Raw genomic sequence first — 18954 nt, forward strand, 5'->3', positions numbered from 1 at the left:
CATCACAGCAAGAGCAGGAGCTCTGGAGAGGTACAGATCATGTGTGGGGAACCATCGGGGGGGGGCAGAGAGGTTGGTTCATCTCGGAAATGGTGAGGGCACCAAGGAGTCTTCGCAGCTGAGCATCTCTAAGACTGACTTTCAAAGTAGGGAATTGTTCTCGGCCACAGTGAGCCTGACCTTTACTGGAATAGGTTTTGCAGCCTACAGGAGGGGTCCTGCTGTCAAACCATCATCACTTCTGCTCACCAGGGGATTCTTCCTGTAGGCTTCTCAGGATAGAGTTTGCACCTACAGGAAGCAGGAAGCCTAGATCATCTCCAAAGCCAGACACATCCTACTTCAGTTCAGTCTGTAGCATTGGCAAGTATTTAATCCAAAACCAAAGCGCTCACATATAAAACACAAGGTGATATAGCACCCTTAAGAGTAGATCAGAAAAGTGTTCAGCAAGATTATAGTAACAGTTTTCTTTAGGAATGAGACTGTGAGTGATTTTTATGTTTCTAAAGCCTACTTTATACATTTTTTTCTGAAGTGGGGATAAATTCCTTTTAAAGATGGGCTAAAATTAGGGTCCCTAAATATCTCAAGTTTCCAGTCTGTATTTAGTCAGTATTTTATTTTGCAACCTAAGCTATTTATTGTGATATCCATTAAGATTTGATGAGCATATTGAGGCATACAATGTATTGTATTTCCCAACGTTTTCATCCACAGTGATGCAGCTAGGATGTGGTGGGACAGCACAGCACTAGTTTTGGGTGTCAGAAGACCCTGCTTCATTTCTGGGAGAATTTAGACAACTCACTTCATTTCCACCTGTGTTTGTATTTTATAAAATTGAGATGTGAGGTTGCTTTGATGATCAACTAAGATTATATGTGAAAATATATTTTGAAAACAGTACCTCACTCCAAAACTATAAGACAGGATTAAAATAACTGGAATTCTCTGTATTTAAAGTTGTGGTATTGAGTTCTTATCAATTGGGTGGAAATCCACACAAAATTAACTCTCTATGAGTCCACTATATCTAACATCCTGTTGATTACTTAAGATATGAATCAGATGTTTCATATGTTATAACTTAATTGCTAGATGACTTAGATACCAATTCCTTAAAATTATGGTATGCATTCAAATTTTCTGATAGTACTTTGTTTAAATTATGGCACCAAATACTTATCCGTGTGCACAATATTAGGTGTCCGTCTCTGCAATGTGTATTTTGGTATGCATACAAGTTGCATATGTGTATATAAAATGGAAGCACATCAATATCAGTGGGAAAAATGTAGAGATACATATATATTTTTTCCATTGATACTGATGTTTTATTTCAAGATAACTTCCATCATCAGTACTTGAAGATACAAGACCATTAGACATTTTCTTTCAGTAATAATTGAATTTTCAATCCCTGTAAAGTAACAACTCACTCTTAAGTAAGATATTAAAATTATCAGTGAAACTTCAGATTACTTTATTTCCCTGAGGAAATATAACTTACAAATGGACTTACAAGAGATTCATTTAAGCAACATGTTAAAATACGATTATGTTTATGTATTTAAAAGTTTGTCCATTAAATTTTTTTCTAGTTAAAATAATCTACTTATTTGAAGCTCTGTTAAAGGACAGCATTTAAATCAAGCTTAGATGTACATTATTTAAAAAAAATTGATACAATCTTTGTGAGTATTCTGTAGAAGGCAAGTCCTGATGAAGGTATAAGACCCAGGGAAAAGAGAAAGTACCACGTTGTTATGGATCTAGTGTCTATATTTTTGTGAGCTTTAGGCTTTTGATTCTGTTACATTGGATATTTAGGCCTGAACCATTCAAATACTGTCTTAATTATTGTAGCTTTATGGTAAGATGTATTATTACATTGCAGACCAAATAAATCAATCTATTTTAGGTATAGATAACTTTAAAACCTTCTCTGTTGGTTACAGTGGACAGTCAAGGATGAGAAGAACTTTTGGAAGTGTTCAAAAGTTTCTGTCAGGGCCTGTGGAAGACCCATGACCTTCCTGATCATGGAAGGTCCTGATCAAATGTGTCTCACTCTGCGTAGTGCACTGTACTGATTGGCACCTCAGAAGAGGCCTAAATGTTATTCCTTGGAGAAATCTTAGCATCTGCTAATCTAGTTCAACATATTGGGTCTATAATGGTAACAACCTTCTAGCTGACATTTTTTTCTGTTGAATTTATTTCTCTTTTCTCCTATTTATAATCAAGTCTTCCTTTTGTTGATTTACTGTGAAGGCAGAATTACTAGATAAACCAGAAAAGCTATTTTCTTTAAAGACCTTTCAAAACCCCACAGCTTTAATATCTACTTGTTACAGTGTCATGGTTAGACTTAAATTTAGTGGAAAATGGGCTTCTTATAAGTTCTCTGGTTTTAAACTCATAAATCCCCTTCATTAAATATTTTTCATTAAGATGTAGCCAATTCCCACATACAATACATTTGATAATATTACTGTAGAAGATTTGAGCTCACTGAGACCTATTGTAAAATAATGTTTTTAAGTATAAAATGTAGTTGAAAATAATTTTCTGTTTGCAGTTCAGCAGTAAAAGCTGGGATAATACTTGTGTTCAAATAGTTATGGTACATGGGATAATCTGAGCACACCCAGTTCCCTTTAAAACTTTCTTCATATATTTAGTGTCAAAACATTTAAATATATTTAAAACACGTTGGTGAGGAATGGTCAGGTTAGGAAGGAATGAAACCCTTGCGGACAGTTTTCAGGAGCTACTTAACAGCTCATTTCAGACAAATGAAAGATTTGAGAGGAGTTATTCTGTTCTCACAGGATGGTAATATTTACCGTTGGAACGATTAAAGTGCGTTCATCAGCGCACAGTAAGAATGAGGTATCTGTCCGATCTCCATCTCCGTCCTCTCTCATTCAGGCTGATTGATCCGCACGTAGGGGAGCAGGCAGACTGTCAGAGGTGACTGCGCAGAGAAGTAAATTAAACAACCACAGGGACCGAGTTAACATGGCACAGAAAGCTCGTGGGTGGGATGTAGTTATGTGGGGAGGGGGCATGGACCAAACAGGTAAGTAGGGAATCACTGAGCAAAGGTAGATGGATGCAAAATCAGAAGTAGCAGGAAGGAGATAAACTGGTGAGAGTGAGAAGGGAGGGGTTTCAGTGTGTCCAGAGGAGAAGTAGAACCGTGGTCAGGTGTGTGGCTGTAACTAACCTCCTGGAAGCTGTCCTTTCAGCGATTACCCTTGTAGGGAGCCTGGGAACTGCAGTTTGCTCAAGGGGCCTGTTCTCTGGAACTACTCTGGAGGTCTGAATATGGCCAGAGAAGCCAATTGTGAGAATGGATAACACAAAATCTTGGGAGCAGAGGAGAATGGAACTAGTCCCTGGGATCCCAGTTAGTGCCAGTGGTGGCTGCATGTGCTCCATCACCATTCACCGCCATCATGTCCCCAGCAGTGTGTCGATCTGACGCTCGGAGGGTAGTCTAATTTCACCTGTCAAGGGAGGTTAGAACAAGAGGCGTGAGTAAAGTGTGGGGTGTTCTGCCAAGCTGCTTAGGGAAGGCCAAAACACTTCTTGCTTCTTTTAACTGGGAGCCTTTTGTTTCTTTTTTTCCCATCATTTGGACATGAACTTTCCCTTCTCCTCTAACCAGCAGGTCCTACCTAGGGAAATAGAAGGACCCTGACAGAGAGGGTGTCCTCTCGTTTTGGGGAGCTGCTCTTTCATTTGAGCATCATTTACTTGTTTTATGCCTTTTATTTTCAACTGGATAAGCTCCATATGGTCTCATGTTATTCTTCTACAAAGTAGGACTTCTGCAAGCAAAGGTGCAAATCAGTAGTTAGCATATTGCCCATGATTTTTCCTACCTTCTCCTACTGACACACATGGCAGTCGCTTGGCTACATTAATACATGTGCATTAGTGTGTGCAGAGTTGAATAATGTTTATCTGTAACTTCATTTCCTCCCACAAGGAACTTATGGACCGAGTGTTTTCAGCATGATAATACGCAGATAGCTGGCATCAAATGTGTCCCCCGTATGTTGAAGTCTGATAATGATGAGACTATTTGAAAATGTCAGTAATATATGTCCCCAAATTTCTAATATGAGTTCCTAGATTTGTTATATTTTCCTTTCCTTGTCATCTTTTGCTGTTGTTGTTCTTTCCCTAGCTTTTAGCACTGAAGAACACTGTTACCATTTGTTACTCAATATCTATGCATGCAAAACAAGTCATTACAAAAATCGACCAAAATGTTTGGAAAATTTTTAAAAACACAGACTAAAGATGGCCAAAGTAATATTCTGGGTTTTCTTGTGTTTTCTTTTCTAGGTCAAAACTGTGGAGGCTTAGTCCAGGGTCCCAACGGCACCATTGAGAGCCCAGGCTTTCCTCACGGTTATCCAAACTACGCTAACTGCACCTGGATCATTATAACGGGGGAACGCAATAGGATACAGTTGTCATTTCATACCTTTGCTCTTGAAGAAGATTTTGATATTTTATCAGTGTACGACGGACAGCCCCAACAAGGGAATCTAAAAGTGAGGTAAAGTATCGGTTCTTCATTTTATAGATTAAGTAGCACTGTTGAGTACTCAGGTTCTGAAATCTAATTGGAATTAATATTTAAATTATCAGAAAAGAAAATTTAGTTACTATAAAGAAAAATTAATGTATATTTGTGTCAAATTGTGCATATTTCCCCCATACTTAAAAATGTAAGTTCTTATTGAAAGCAATCATTGACTTCATTTACAGATATCAAATTGTTCAAGATCTGTAAAACAGTGTTGTCAAAGTACTTTAAGTAAATTTATAATACACCATTGTTTTCAACTATGGATTTGAGAGAAAAAGTACAAAGATAAATGTTTGAGTACGCTTCAGACAATAACAAAAGGAACTTTTATATTGTCAGAGAATAAATTCCATAAAAAGAACATAGGAGGTGGGTGGGGGAAGAACATGGGAGAATATTGCATTCTTTGGAGAATTTTTGGTTTAGACAGTCATGGTATATTCTATTCATCATGAGATTTCTCTTTTGACTTATAATTTTTACCATGAATAAAGCAAAATATTTTCTGAAATGATTTTAAATTAGGTTTTTCATTTGTCAACAAGGGAAAAATAATTGTACCTATACAATTATATCCATCCTTTATTCACTTTGGCAAAAGAAAGAGGAATGTCTCTTTCAAAGAAATCAGATTTTCTTAACTTAATCTTTAAACTTATTTAAATCCGTACATATATGGCAAGTCACACCTTTCTCTTCTGGCTTTAAAATTTTGTATTAGAGATTAAGTTTGTTTAATATATGAAGGCATGTAGAAAAATTGACTGTAGGCAAAAGTAGTTTTAGAGATTAGAAAAATAAAATATTATTGATGTTAATGACAACAGTAATGCACACAAAATTCATATATTTCATTCACGATTTTGTGGATGAGAAAATCTCTTAACTACAAAAAATGATTTTATTTGTACATCTAGTTTTAATATTTATGTCAATATATATTAACTGCATAGTTAATATATGAAATATAAACTATATTTTATTAATATATTATCAAAAATATTTTATTTGCATTTTATTTATGCACTTTCAAATACAAAGCATCTTATAGTTTTTCCTGGGTCATCTACAATATCTGTTGTCTGTTCTTAGAAACATTTTTCTATTTTATATATTGCAGAATGGTTATCTATTTTCTGAATCAGGTAAACTTTTTTTCTGGTGTAATATTTCTAGTTCTGCATTTGGATGTTTGAACAAAGTACTATATATACAATCCTTGCTAGTCTGATGCAAGATTTCTCGTTATAATTCTTTCTCTTTTAAATTTTAGTTTTTTTTTTTTTTGTTTTGTTTTTTGTTTTTTTTTTTACTATTAATGCTACTAGGGAATAGTGATAGGTTGCAATAGCTGAAATTTAAAAAAAAAAAAACTGTGGTTTTGTCAAGAAGAAAAAATCTATTTTACTGAACTATCAATGTGTGTGACTACGTTAAAAGCAATTCTTTCTCTTTCCATTAAAAAATGGCTGGTAAGTATGTACTCTTGAAAATGCTTCTATTTTCTTTCTCTCAATATTTCCATTTCCCATAGCTCTTTCATATATAGGAAACCTGTCTTAATGTTAGTTTGATTGACTATCTTTCAACAATGTGTTCTCTCTTATGTTCCTCTGGTGTTATTATGAGCATTTTATGGTAATAAATTTAAAGTTTAGACAATAACATTCCTACCATCTTCAGTATTGTAACAGGATCAACAGTAGAAATCTTAAGGCTAGAACAATTAGATTCATTGAATTTTATTTTGAGGTTCCAGTGAATAGATATAAATTGATATCTGTGCTTAGAGAGCTTCATGAATGCTGGTGAGTTATTGGCATCACACCATGGCTCTTTTACTCACTCAGGTATTTTCAGTAGAGGAAGGAAGGAAGGGAGGTTGATAAGAGACTTCTTGGGTTCACATAAATTCCTCAGTTCCCTACAAGGTTTCATTTGAAACAGAGGGCAATGTGTCATATTTCTAACTGTTTTGTGTCCTTAAATTTAGGGCAATCCTTTCATCTCGACATTAAATTGCATAATTCTCCTGTCTCTACCCTAAGAATGCCATCTTGAGGAAACATTCTGTGGGTATCCAGTGAGGCTTTCAGGGCTGTTCCAGGTATCACAATACGAACAGGCAAAACACATCCAAAGAGTACTAGATGGGTCTCTGCTGATATAAAATTTTAGATAAATAGGATGAGAAACAGGACTGTGAATATTGTCAGAGAAACACATGGGAAAGTGTTTTCTCTTTCAGTATTCAGCATCAGTTGATGGGCAAAGTAGTTATAAATAGTATCAGATACTAATTAATTGTTGGAGGGGAGTACGCTAATGTTGTTTGTTCCCCATTATATCTTGGAGCAGTTGTTTATTTCTCAAACACAATTAACTAACGACAATTAAAGCAGCTCTAGTATTTAAAGGAAGGATACTCTTGTGAGAGAATTGATGTAGGAACTGCAGACCCACTGAGCTGTCACAAAAGTTATTACTTAGAGATGTCACGGTCTGTTATTGTTTTATTGCTGCACAAAAGCTGTTATTAGTCGCTCAAAATGTGCACTGACTGAAAAAATATTGAGTTGTTTTGTTAAACAACTTGAGCATTTTATTATACGGAAATCTATTTTGTTTGACCACAATAAGGCTTTTTTTTAAATACACTTAAGATGTAGATTTAATCCCCAACAAGGAATACAGAGAATTTGTAGTTTAGCATCATTGATGTTTATATTGTAACTTAAATTTTAGTAGGAATATATTATTTACCATACATTAAAAAAAAACTTTAAGGTTAAAAAAATGCAATTTATGTTATCATCTTGAATTATTTCTTTAATACAAACATATCCACAACACACATGTGATTTGTGCTCCCATCTATAAATTATATTTTAATGTATAGATATTGAGAGCTGAAATAAGACTTCTCTTATTAAGCACAAGGGAATAAAATGTGACTTAAAATTAGAAAAAAAAATCTCATCCTTGAATTATTTAGAATTAAAAACATAGCTCTTCGTTGATATCTATGAGCTGCCAGATTAATATAGTGGTTTTTTTTTTTAAATCTCTGACCTTTATTGACTCTGCACCTTCTTTTGCTTCTCAAAACGCCACAGAAGTCCAACCGTGGAGTCACCAAATCCTAATATTTTTATTTGGCAACGTCTCTCCACCTGTTTTGATCCTCACAGAGAATGCTCCAAGGAAGGCTCTTGTTCCCTCACAGTTGTCCAGCACATACTGGCTGAGGGATTTACCAGTGCAGTGGTCTTCCTGCCCTGGGCTCACTTCTGTCTCACCCCGAAACACCTGCTGAGGCCCTACTCCTGGTCTCTATTGCCAGCAAAATGGACAGTTCCAGTAAACATGATCCTAAAGGTCAAGAAACTTCATGGTCTGACTCCAAACTATATTCTGACTTTCAGTCTCCCTTTTGTTCCGTATGGAAGTTTTCTTGTTTAGTAGAACGGATCTCGGGATGACCCCATGATCTGACCTCGTGAGAGACTATATTTGTCATTTCTTTCTCCTTGGCCTTCTCTCCGCCCATCTAAATGCTATCTGTAGTCTGAAACCCGATTCACATGACATTTATTTCAGGAAAGCTTCCGTGTGCACTCCAAATTAAAAAAAAACATGTAAACATGTTCTTTTTTTCTGAACTCCTTTAGCACAGCCACTGAGGTAATGTTGAGGCACATGCGCCTTTGCACTCACACCTGCTCTGAACTTGCCTGTCACTGGGGCTTGTGGATCTCTGTATTTTTGGAAGCCAACTAGAACATATGTCCTCTGAGGCCAAAAATGTGCCCTGAATGTGCCTTCTCCTGTGATGATGGATGTGTTGACTTTCAAATAGTCAATAAATCTTTGTGGGGCAGTTTTGACTTAAGTGTTTCTGGTTCAGGGCCACTCATCACTGCCTCTGTGCACATAAGTCAATGTGACTTAACGTGACTCTCTCCTATGTGAGCGTAGTTAATTGTCCCATGGGGTAACTGATAGCGCATGTTCTCTAAATGTGAAGTGGTATTTACTTGTCCCAAATCAGAAAATAATTGAAGTTGACATCAATTTCCAGCTGTGATAACATTATAATACTGAAGGTTGAAAAGAAATCCCATTAGAAATTCAGGGAGCAAATAAAAGTAAACCTATAAAGGAAAATGGTACCATGCAAATGTCGAATATCAGGGTATATTATTTCATGATTATTGTCGAATTCAAGGCCTGGGAAAACAGCTTTGGCAGGTATCTTAGCTTTCTCACTCTCTCTCACTTTCATAAGATTACTCCCAATTTTCTGCAATGATGATAATGAAGAGGTTAGAGATGAATGCAATGGGGCCATTAAAATCAGGAAATCATGAATACGTATTGTTCAAATATCAGTGTTTTCCAGTTTTCTTGAACTGTAATGATATGTTTGAATGCATTAAACACATTTTTAAATAAATTTTATTGTGTACAGTTAAGGGTGTACAGCACTAAGAAACCTGCATAATATTAACTATATCTGGTGATGTTTGGACTTAGGAACGTTCGAGGGCTGGGAAAGGGTTGCAGTTGCATTATGACCATATCAGACAAGAGAGCTGGCATTGCTTAAATTCTGTCTTCCTGTCCCCATTATCACTACAGGGTACTAAAGGAGCCATTCACGGATCAATGGGCAGATAAAAATCAAAGTATTATTTTATTTTTAGTTTGGCTGGTGACTAATACCCCGATTAAGACTCCGATATTCATAGGATTAAGCTTGTGTAAAAGCTTCTAGATTCCAGCTTCCTGGGAACCCTGGATAGCAGTCTTGACATCTTATTTCATTTGGCCAGCCACGTGGTCAGGACTGAAAAGAAAGACCAGCATGTTTGGCCGGCACAGGTGAGGGAGGACCCCAGAACCAGGGACTTGGCAGCCCAAGGGAGGGTGCAGAGGAGAGCCCACCCCCAGCACACAGGTGATGGCACCCCGGGGAGGAGGCACAGGCCTTGGGGCATAGCAGCCCATTCAATGCTTATAAACCTGGTTAAACAGGTTGTTGTACCTTAGTGAGGCCACCAAAGGCGGGCAGTGGAGATGTTCAGTCTTCTCAAATAAACATATAACATTCCCATAATTATGTGATTTGTCACTGTTCTACATACAGATTTTAGGAGGATGAAATATAATTTCCCTCGATATATCTTTCATAGTTCTTTTGTCAACGGATGCTTTAAATTAGCAACTCATAGGCAAACTCTGTGATGACTGGGTAAATTTGAGGGTTTTTTGTTGTCGTTGTTACTCTTGTTGTTTTGGTTATTTGCAGTCAGTTAGAAAGGAGAAGGCCAATTAAATCGGAGGTTTCAGGATGAGATTGGGGCCAAGTCATGGATATAAATAATTCTCTGCTTCCCTAAGTGATTTTAGTATACAGCCTGGGTTGAGAACAGCTACGTGTGTGTGTATTTTCATAAAACTCATATTTGTTAACCAAAAATATAAAACCACTAGTAATGAGAAATCCTAGAGATAAAACAATAAAGCATGCAAGGGATACAATAAGAATTAATGTTTGTAACCCCGTAAGCAATTTCTCTCATGTATTTATTTGAATTCTGGTGGCGTACCTCCTCATACTGTGGTGGTGTGTTCTGCTGTAGCCAAAACTGATGGTTCATTTCCATATGTGGCCATTTTGAAAGTAGCAAAACCATATTCATATGGGCAGAAAAGTATTTTGGGCATTCATAAATATATGTACAGGGAAAAATTATTTCAATAGCTCCCACTTCTTAGAACATTTCTCTTATAAAAATACAGACTTGAGGAAAGGCACCTGGATACTCAGAAAGGGAATTGAAGAACAAGATAGCTGAATAGTTTGCAACATGACTCCATTTTTAGCAGACAAAGACATGTTGTGGATTTGATCATAGAAATCTGAAAGTGGTAAGATTTTATAAAATATTACATTTTGTCTTTATTGTAGCAAAATAAATATAAATAAAAATATTAAAACAGAAATGTTCTGATTGTCTTTTTAGACAAGACACTTGCTTTAGAAATCATAAATAAAATAAGTGAAAAATTTGACTTCCTAATGTTTAAAATACAAAAGGCAAATAGCAAATTGAGTAAAAGAATTTACAATAGGTATGAACGACAAAGAGCTGGTTTCCTTAATTTATAAGATGTACTTTTAGAACTATAAGAAAAAAAATTATTTAATTGAAAGGCAGGTCAAAAATGTATAAAGAGTTCAAATAAGAGAAATTCATGGCAATAAGGGCATTAAAAGTTAGTTAAAACAATGCAATAAAAAGTTCACCATTTTGAATGGCAAAACTTTAAAATTTGATAACAATGTTTTGGAGGATATGGAACAAATGCTATTATATTCTGTTGGTAGGATATTAAATTGCTGCAATTTTTTGTGTAGAAATTTTGATATTTTTCTCAAATTAAAAACATACAAACTTTTTCATTCAGCAAATCTATGCTAAAAATTTATTCCACAAATATACCTTCAAATATGACAAAATATATGTAAGGGAACATTTATTGGTCCATTTTGGTAATATTTCAAATAATCGAAGAATGTCTACGTATCACTAGAGACTCGTGAAGTCAATTAGAGTATCATAATACAATTGTATTACTAGTATGTAATACAATGTACCATTGAAAATAGTGAGTGGGATCTTTAGCTGCTGTTACGAAAAATCCTCCAGATATATTTTATATTTAAAAATAAGCACAGTATCAGAGTGTACGATTTCTCTCAAGGTTTTATTCTCTTTTAATAAATGGTGTATGATAACTCATTAAAAAAATCATCAATAGAATTCTAATGATGGCGGGAGCTCAGGAATCCCTGACCTCTATGTGATTTTAACACATTGCAGTGATTTCAGCAGGGGCTACGGGAAGCTCAAAGAAGGATATCTAACCCACCTGAAGGCTCACAGAGGGCTTCCTGCCAGCCAACATCGTTTTAAAGCAAGGTAAAATATTGCCTGAATCCGGAAAAAGTAGGCCATTTTAATGTCCCTGGCAGGTCAGGGGAGAAGGAGAATTTTCTTTTTTTCTTTTCCTGTAAGAATGTGTTTTCTGTCTTTGCAGTTCTTACAGTGAATTATATCTACGTCTGTGTCTATCTTTATGTTTGTCCACCTCTTATATATCCCTATACTTCTATCAGTCTTTCTGCACTGGAGGTAATTGTATGTCTTAGGGGACATTTGACAAGGTCTGGAGACATTTTTGTTTGTCACAGTGGGGTGACAGGATGCTGCTAGATTCTGGTGGGTACAATCAGAGATGCTGATAAATGTACTACAATACACAGGATATCCCCACGTGACAGAGAAGGTGTCTGCCATACAGTGTCAAAAATGCCACAGGTGCAAACCTCTGATTTATAGCAGTGTCTGTAATTGTCTGTCTATACTTCCCCATGTCTGTCGACATTGTTTCTCTCCACTCAAGGCCCCAAACTGAAAGAGGTGAACTAGAACTAGCTGGCAGGAGAGACTGTCATCACTGTGGGGTACAGAGGTAGCCAGGCAGAGGCCGAGAGGATGCTGGACTAGCTGAAGTGACCAGAAATGAGAGGTGGAATCTGGGATTGTGTCAGCAAGGAAATGGGCTTTCCAAAGTATTAAGCATAATCAGATTCCACAGAGAAATCATTTTTGTAATCATTTTATATTGTCTCTCAAAAGGAAATGAAATTATTTTATGTTTTAGTTCTTGGATTCTGGGAAAAGGAACATAGAGTGTCAAAAAATCAGTAAGATGGTAATTGACTTTTCTTCATGGTAGCAAATTGGCAAAATTAGTTTGTTAAAATGGCTTACTGGGAAGTGATCCATATTAATAAGCAATAAAGAGCTAAAATAATCAGATTTCCTAGAATTTCTAGGATTTTAGATGAGCTTTATGTGGACGGCCAGACTTGTAGTTGAATGACTGATCTTTACGTTTAAGATTTACTTTCTCGGCCGGGCACGGTGGCTCACGCCTGTAATCCTAGCACTCTGGGAGGCCGAGGCGAGCTGATTGTTTGAGCTCAGGAGTTCGAGACCAGCCTGAGCAAGAGCGAGACCCCGTCTCTACTAAAAATAGAAAAGAAATTATACAGACAGCTGAAAACATATATATATACAAAAAATTAGCCGGGCATGGTGGTACATGCCTGTAGTCCCAGCAACTCGGGAGGCTAAGGCAGGAGGATTGCTCGAGCCCAGGAGTTTGAGGTTGCTGTGAGCTAGGCTGACGCCACGGCACGCACTCTAGCCCGGGCAATAGAGTGAGACTCTGTCTCAAAAAAAAAAAAAAAAAAAAAGATTTACTTTTTCTTTTCTTCATCGCCTCCCCCTCCACATTATCAAGTGTTTTGACGGCAAAGCCTACTGCTGATTTATCTTTTGTCCCCTATAGTGTGGCTAAGCACTTAGGATATGAGTGAATTTTGATTGAATAAATACATTAGTTGTTTACAAAGTAAGTTTAAAAGAAATGGATACTATGGACAAAAATATGTTGGCTATCCACTTTTAATTCACAAAATTAAAAAACGAATATGATGTTACTTAGAATATGAAACACTTCTTTGTTTCACCATAATAAACACACTCACCCATCCCTTTGCATAGAAATATGATGCACTTTGTTTGTATGTATTTGAATGTAATAGAAATAATCAAATAGGGAAATATTTAACTCAGATTTCTTCTTGCTTCTATCATTTCTTACCTCCAGGAACCTGAAGTTTAAAGGGAGCAAAATTCAGAAATCTGCTCAGGGATTCAGGGTGTGAGATCCAAGTGAATAAAGCCTTCAAATCTTCCTCTTTGGGGCATGTTTCCCCTACAGGGTGGGTCAGGGCAGGCAGGTCTCTGCCTCTCTGGAGTGAAGCCTGCTGCAGAGAGCTTCCCTGGCGCTGGGCGGCTGCCCTCCTCTCCCTAACCTCGCCCCCTGGTCACTGACCCTAATTGGATTTCCCTGGCTCCATGCCTTGAGTCTAGCTCTTGTTGATCTCTGTCTCACAACCACTTTAAGATCAGACAATTTTCTCTCTAAAATTTATTTTTTGAGCTCAACTTCTCAAGCTCAAAGATTGTATTGATCTCACACTAAATCCTCAAACAGAAAGCTTGGGTTTACCACTATTGTTGGGCGATTACTTACCTCCATATACTTTATAACCAATACCTGTTACTTTTTCCTTTAGAAATCCCTAGTATTAAAAAAAACAAAACCAACCAAACAAATAAACAAAAAAAACCCAACAACACTTCAAGGAAATAGTTCCCCAATGAACAGGGAGTATGTTCCATTACAGAGAGAGAATCAGCGAGTATGCAGAACTATTACATGTGAATATTTCACACAGCCTGTAACCTTTCAGCCAAAAGGAGAAAATTAAGCTAAAGGAAACTTTGGCCTCCTAAAAACTTCTGAAAATGTCTTTCTATGAGAGATGGTTTCTCAATTTCTCACAATCTATACATGGGTCTTCGAGGACATTTTTCTCTGATGGTAATATCAATTCTTACAGGTCCATGATAATCCCATCAAAATTGTACCAAGCCTGTCTTGAATATGATATAGATCCTTTAATCACTTTGTTTTGTCGCTTAGGTTTAATGGCTTTCACACTTTTTGTGCTTATGCAACAGAAAATACTTTTCAGGTATTTCTAAAAACCAAATGTTGGGTATATGTAGTGGTTTTCTGTTTGTTTGTTTGTCTGGTAGAGTCTGGGAGATCCTACTTTTGACTAGTGATGGTTCAGGTGGAGAGGAAGTGGTACATATGTAATTTACAATGGTAAAGTAGTTGTGAGAGTATGTTACTATCACTGTGCTCGTAAATATATGTTCATTAAAATGAAAGACACCCTCAAAGAGTGGAGTGCTTTCAAATGCAATGTATGTTGCTTACATAGGGATGTTCAAAGCATCATTTAAGCTTTACATTGAAACTTTACCCTCTAAATGAAACTTTTTAAAACATAGCATAATAAATTTATTTTGTGATTGAGGAGAAAATATTGCTCATGTCTTTTTAAACAGATGAGCCCTGACGGGTAAGTTCTCTATAGACTGTGTGTAGTGGCCCTTTTATGTAACAGGCATTGGAGTGTGTATCCATGAAAGATGCCAGACCAAAGGCACAGTTTATTTGAGAAAAGCTGTCAGCTCAAAAGGGAAATAGTTGAAAAGATAGAGAGAACCCCAGGAAATAACTGCAGTAGAGGAGGATTAACTGGCATTCTAAGGACCTGACTTACGCAGTAGAAGATGAGGCCTTGCTTGGTCGAAGCAGCTGTCTGTAGGCTCTGTATCCCCTTCCCGTATATAATTTTCTTCCTCCTGGCATTGCCCCTGGCATGTCCCTGTCATGGCTGTCTTCCCACCTGTGGCTTCCTATTTTGGCCCATCCATCTAGGAGAACACTTTCTCTTTTAGAACGCCCCTGCCATTATTGCTGTTTTCTCATGAGCTCCAGAGCATACAAACAAGCTAGCTGAATATAAGTGATGATAACTAACTCATCCCTTCCAAGAGTTCTTAATTTATGAACATTGCTATTACCTAGCAGTGTCACATTCCAGTTTTAAAAAGAGCGCCCAGTGCCCTCATTTCCTTCACCAGCCTCCCGCCCCCGAGGAAGTGAATGTAACGTGAAAGGCTAAGATGGGTGCGATATGAACTTAGGGGTCTTTGTTGGTGAGCATCACAAACTTGAATGCCCACTCTCACAGCAGAGAGACAGACCGAGAGTTGATCTGAGAGACAGACCAGGTGTAAGGCAGTAGTGGAAGAAATTGTGGTGAGCTGGAGAAGAATCATACCCCATGTCAATGCAGCAGCTGCTGCTCAGCTGAAACCTGCGATTGCCAAGCACAGATGTGGGCCTCATCCAAGGTTCCAGATCTTCCATTGTTCAGCAGCCGAGAATCTTCATTACGTGAAATCCTCTCATTTTTAAAATCCAGCACAGGCCAAAGGAAATACATCTGGGCAGTAGCAGCTTGCCACCTCTGCTCCAGAAGGTTAATTAACAATTGCAGCCTTGTCGACTCCGTATGTCAGTAATTCCAGAGTGATCAGAAAAGGCATCCAAAAATCTTCTGGCCCAGAACGAGGTGGCATCTTTCTAGGTTTCTGTTACCATGTTTTGGAAATTGAGAGATTTGACAAGATCTCAAAGGGTTCTTCTTCACTAGACTAGGCAACCCTTTTCCCATTATATTTTGGGTTGCAACGATATGGTTTGATATACCAACAGTGTACTTACATGTTGTTAATGTCTGTCCACGAATAAAGGTTATCTAATTATTAACATAGTAGTTGATTTGCCAAGTTTCTCTGCAAATCTCATATTTTGGTTTCCTAAATTAGAACTCTGTTATTTAAATAGTCCAGCTTACATAGGATACATTCTAGATATCTTTACATAAGAGCAGGACATAGTCATTTTGAAAACTGGATTGACAAATAAAACTTTTAATTGTAATTCTTCACACTTTTAAGGTATAATTAATAAACAATATGGTACATATATTGCAAAATCAACATTTGATGAGTTTTGACATACAACCATGAAACTACATCACAACCAAACTAACAAATATTTTTTATCACCCGCCAGAGTTTCCTTGTGCTCCTCTGTCATCCACCCTTCTTTCTACCCTTTGTTGCTGGGCAAGTGCTGATCCCTCTTACGTCACTATGAATGAGTTTGCATTTTCTAGAATTTTATATAAATCAAATTAGATGATATGTATTCTTTTTTTGCTAATTTCTTTAATTCAGAATAATGCTTTTGAGATTCATCCATGTTTCTTTATGTGACAATGGTGCATCCATTTTATGGATATGCCAGTTTCAGTTTATCACTCTTTGATGGACATTTGGTTTGTTTTTTCGCCAGATTTTAGCTATTAAAAATAATGCTTCTATGACTATTTGTATAAAAGTCTTTGATCAAATGTAATTTCTCTTGGGTAAATATTTACAAGTAGAATGGGTATGTCATATGTTTTATGTTGAACATTTGAAGAAGTAGCCAGAATGTTTTCCAGTGGGGTTATATACATTTCACATTTCCTCCTGTAGTGATGAATTCCAGTTGTTCCATATCTTGGCCTATATTCAGTGTTCCCCACCTTTTTAATTGTAGTCATTGTAATGAGTATACAGAGGAGTGCCACCTTATTGTGATTTTGATTTTCATTTCCACGGTGACTACTAATGTTGATATTTTTTCATGTGCTTGTTGGTCATTCAGATATCTTCCTTTGTGAAGTATCTGTTAAAATCTTTTGCCCATCTTTACTGGGATGTCAGTCTTCTCTTTGAGTTGTAGAGTGTTTTATTCAAGATAAGATTCTTTGAAATAGGTGCCACAGGTAATTTCTCCCAAATTTATTCTCTTAATTGTATATTTTTAACAATAAATGTTTTAATCTTGAGGAAGTCTAATTCATTATCATTTTTTTCATTTATGTTTCATAATTACAAAGAAAACTTTGCATTTAATTGACGTTTCTATGCTAATCTTGTATCCTATGACCTTCCTAAATTCAATGGTTACTTCAAGTAGTTGTTTTGAAGATTCTCTGAGAATTTTTTTATATAAACAATCATATTTGCAGAGAGGGATGGTTTAACTTTCCCTTTCTTGCCTTCAATTTTTTTGTGGGTGCTATGTGGAGATGGCTAGCACCTTCAGCACAGGGATCATGGAAGTGGGAAGTGGTGAAAGTAAACATTCCTGCCTCCCTTCTAAGCCCGGTGTCGGGGCAGGAACAATGAAGCCATTCACCATCTTCTGTGACACCACTTGTGATGTTTATCAGGAATTGCTCTTACCTCCAAATCTACCCTTCTTTTCAGACGGAAAGAGCACACTCTTTTTTCTTTCTTCCTTGGGTACTACGCCTCAGCCTTAAAGGTCATTTCTGGTCCCTATTACTGTTATCCCTGTGTTTTTAAAATTCCCTTTAATCCTCTTTGCAATTAGTCTTCTGCTAATTAATTATTCTTTGTACTAAAATTTGCCTGTTGGAGTTATTGGTGGAGCTTCTGTCTCCTGACTGGAACTTAACTAATTTGCAGAGTGTAGATTCTTCATGAATGTCCTTTCTCACGTTGAGAAAGGATGTTCCCTAATGTTAGTAGTTTGCTGATGGTTTTATTATGAAGAAATGTTTAAATTTTGTCACATGCTCTTTCCATGTCAGTTAAAATGATGATATTTTTGTCTTTTTCTATTTGTTCAGTTATATTGATTAGATTTTTTTAATGTTGGTCCAATCTCTCGTTCTAGACAAAGTCTGCTTGGTCATGTGATACAGTCTTATCTATTTTATATATTGTTGGGTTAGACTTTCTTAAGAATTCTTATGTCTATATACATGAGGGGTTTTGGTGAATAAGTTCCTTTTTTGGTAGCCTCGTTCAGGTTTTGCTGTAAGGAAGAGGGTACTAAACATGAAAATCAGTAGAAAAGTGTTTTCTCCTCCATTTCTAAAAAAAAAAGGAAGAAATTGTGTAATTTTGATGTTATTTATTGGTAAAATTCAACAGAGAAAGATATGTATCTAGAGTTTTTTGGAGGAATCTTAAAAAATAAATTTAATATATTTTCTAGATTTAGGGCTGTTCAGATTTTCTCTTTCTTTTGCTGTCAATTTTAGTAAATTATATTTTTTAAGATATCTCCATTTTTAAATGTATTGCTACAGAGTTAGTAATATAGGTTGAGCCTCCCTGATTGGAAAATCCAAAATCAGAAATGCTCTGAAATCCAACATTTTTTGAGAGCCAACATGATTCCAGAAGTAGAAAACTCTACGCCTGCCCTCATTTGATGGGTCACAGTATTTATTAAAAATATTATATAAAATTACCTTCAGGCTCTGTGTATAAGGTGTATATGAAATATAAATGAATTTTGTTTTTAGAGTTGGGACCTATCCCCAAGATATCTCATTATGTTTGATATGCAATATTTTTAAAATATTGTATATGCAAATATTCTGAATCCAAAAATATCCAAAATTCCAAACACATCTGGCTCCAAGCATTTTGGATAAGGGACACTCAACCTGTATTATTATTTTGAATCCTTTCTAAGGTCTGTGGAATCGGTGGTAGTAATTGGTTTTTCACTTTTGATATTGCTAATTTGTATTCTTTCCCCTTTTCCTCTTTCTAGCCAAAGGTTCCTCAATTTTCTTGATTTTTCTGAGATTAACTTTTGCTTTATTATTTTCCCAGTAGTGTTTTTCTATATCTTTCATTTCTTCTCTTATCCCCTCTCCTTTTATTTTGGGTTTG

The 18954-nt window shown here is 36.4% G+C and overlaps 1 protein-coding gene across 1 annotated transcript in view; it reads left to right on the forward strand.

Annotated features, from left to right (window-relative positions):
• CSMD1 (CUB and Sushi multiple domains 1) overlaps positions 1-18954 on the forward strand; it is a 1229803-nt gene that overhangs the window by 245640 nt on the left and 965209 nt on the right. The window contains exon 2 of the mRNA XM_045535313.1: positions 4366-4582. Within this exon, the coding sequence (XP_045391269.1) occupies positions 4366-4582 (217 nt within the window). The remainder of the gene's footprint in view (positions 1-4365; positions 4583-18954) is intronic.

The sequence above is a fragment of the Lemur catta genome, chromosome 22 (genome assembly GCF_020740605.2).
Source record: "Lemur catta isolate mLemCat1 chromosome 22, mLemCat1.pri, whole genome shotgun sequence".
NCBI classification, from domain to species: Eukaryota; Metazoa; Chordata; class Mammalia; order Primates; family Lemuridae; genus Lemur; species Lemur catta.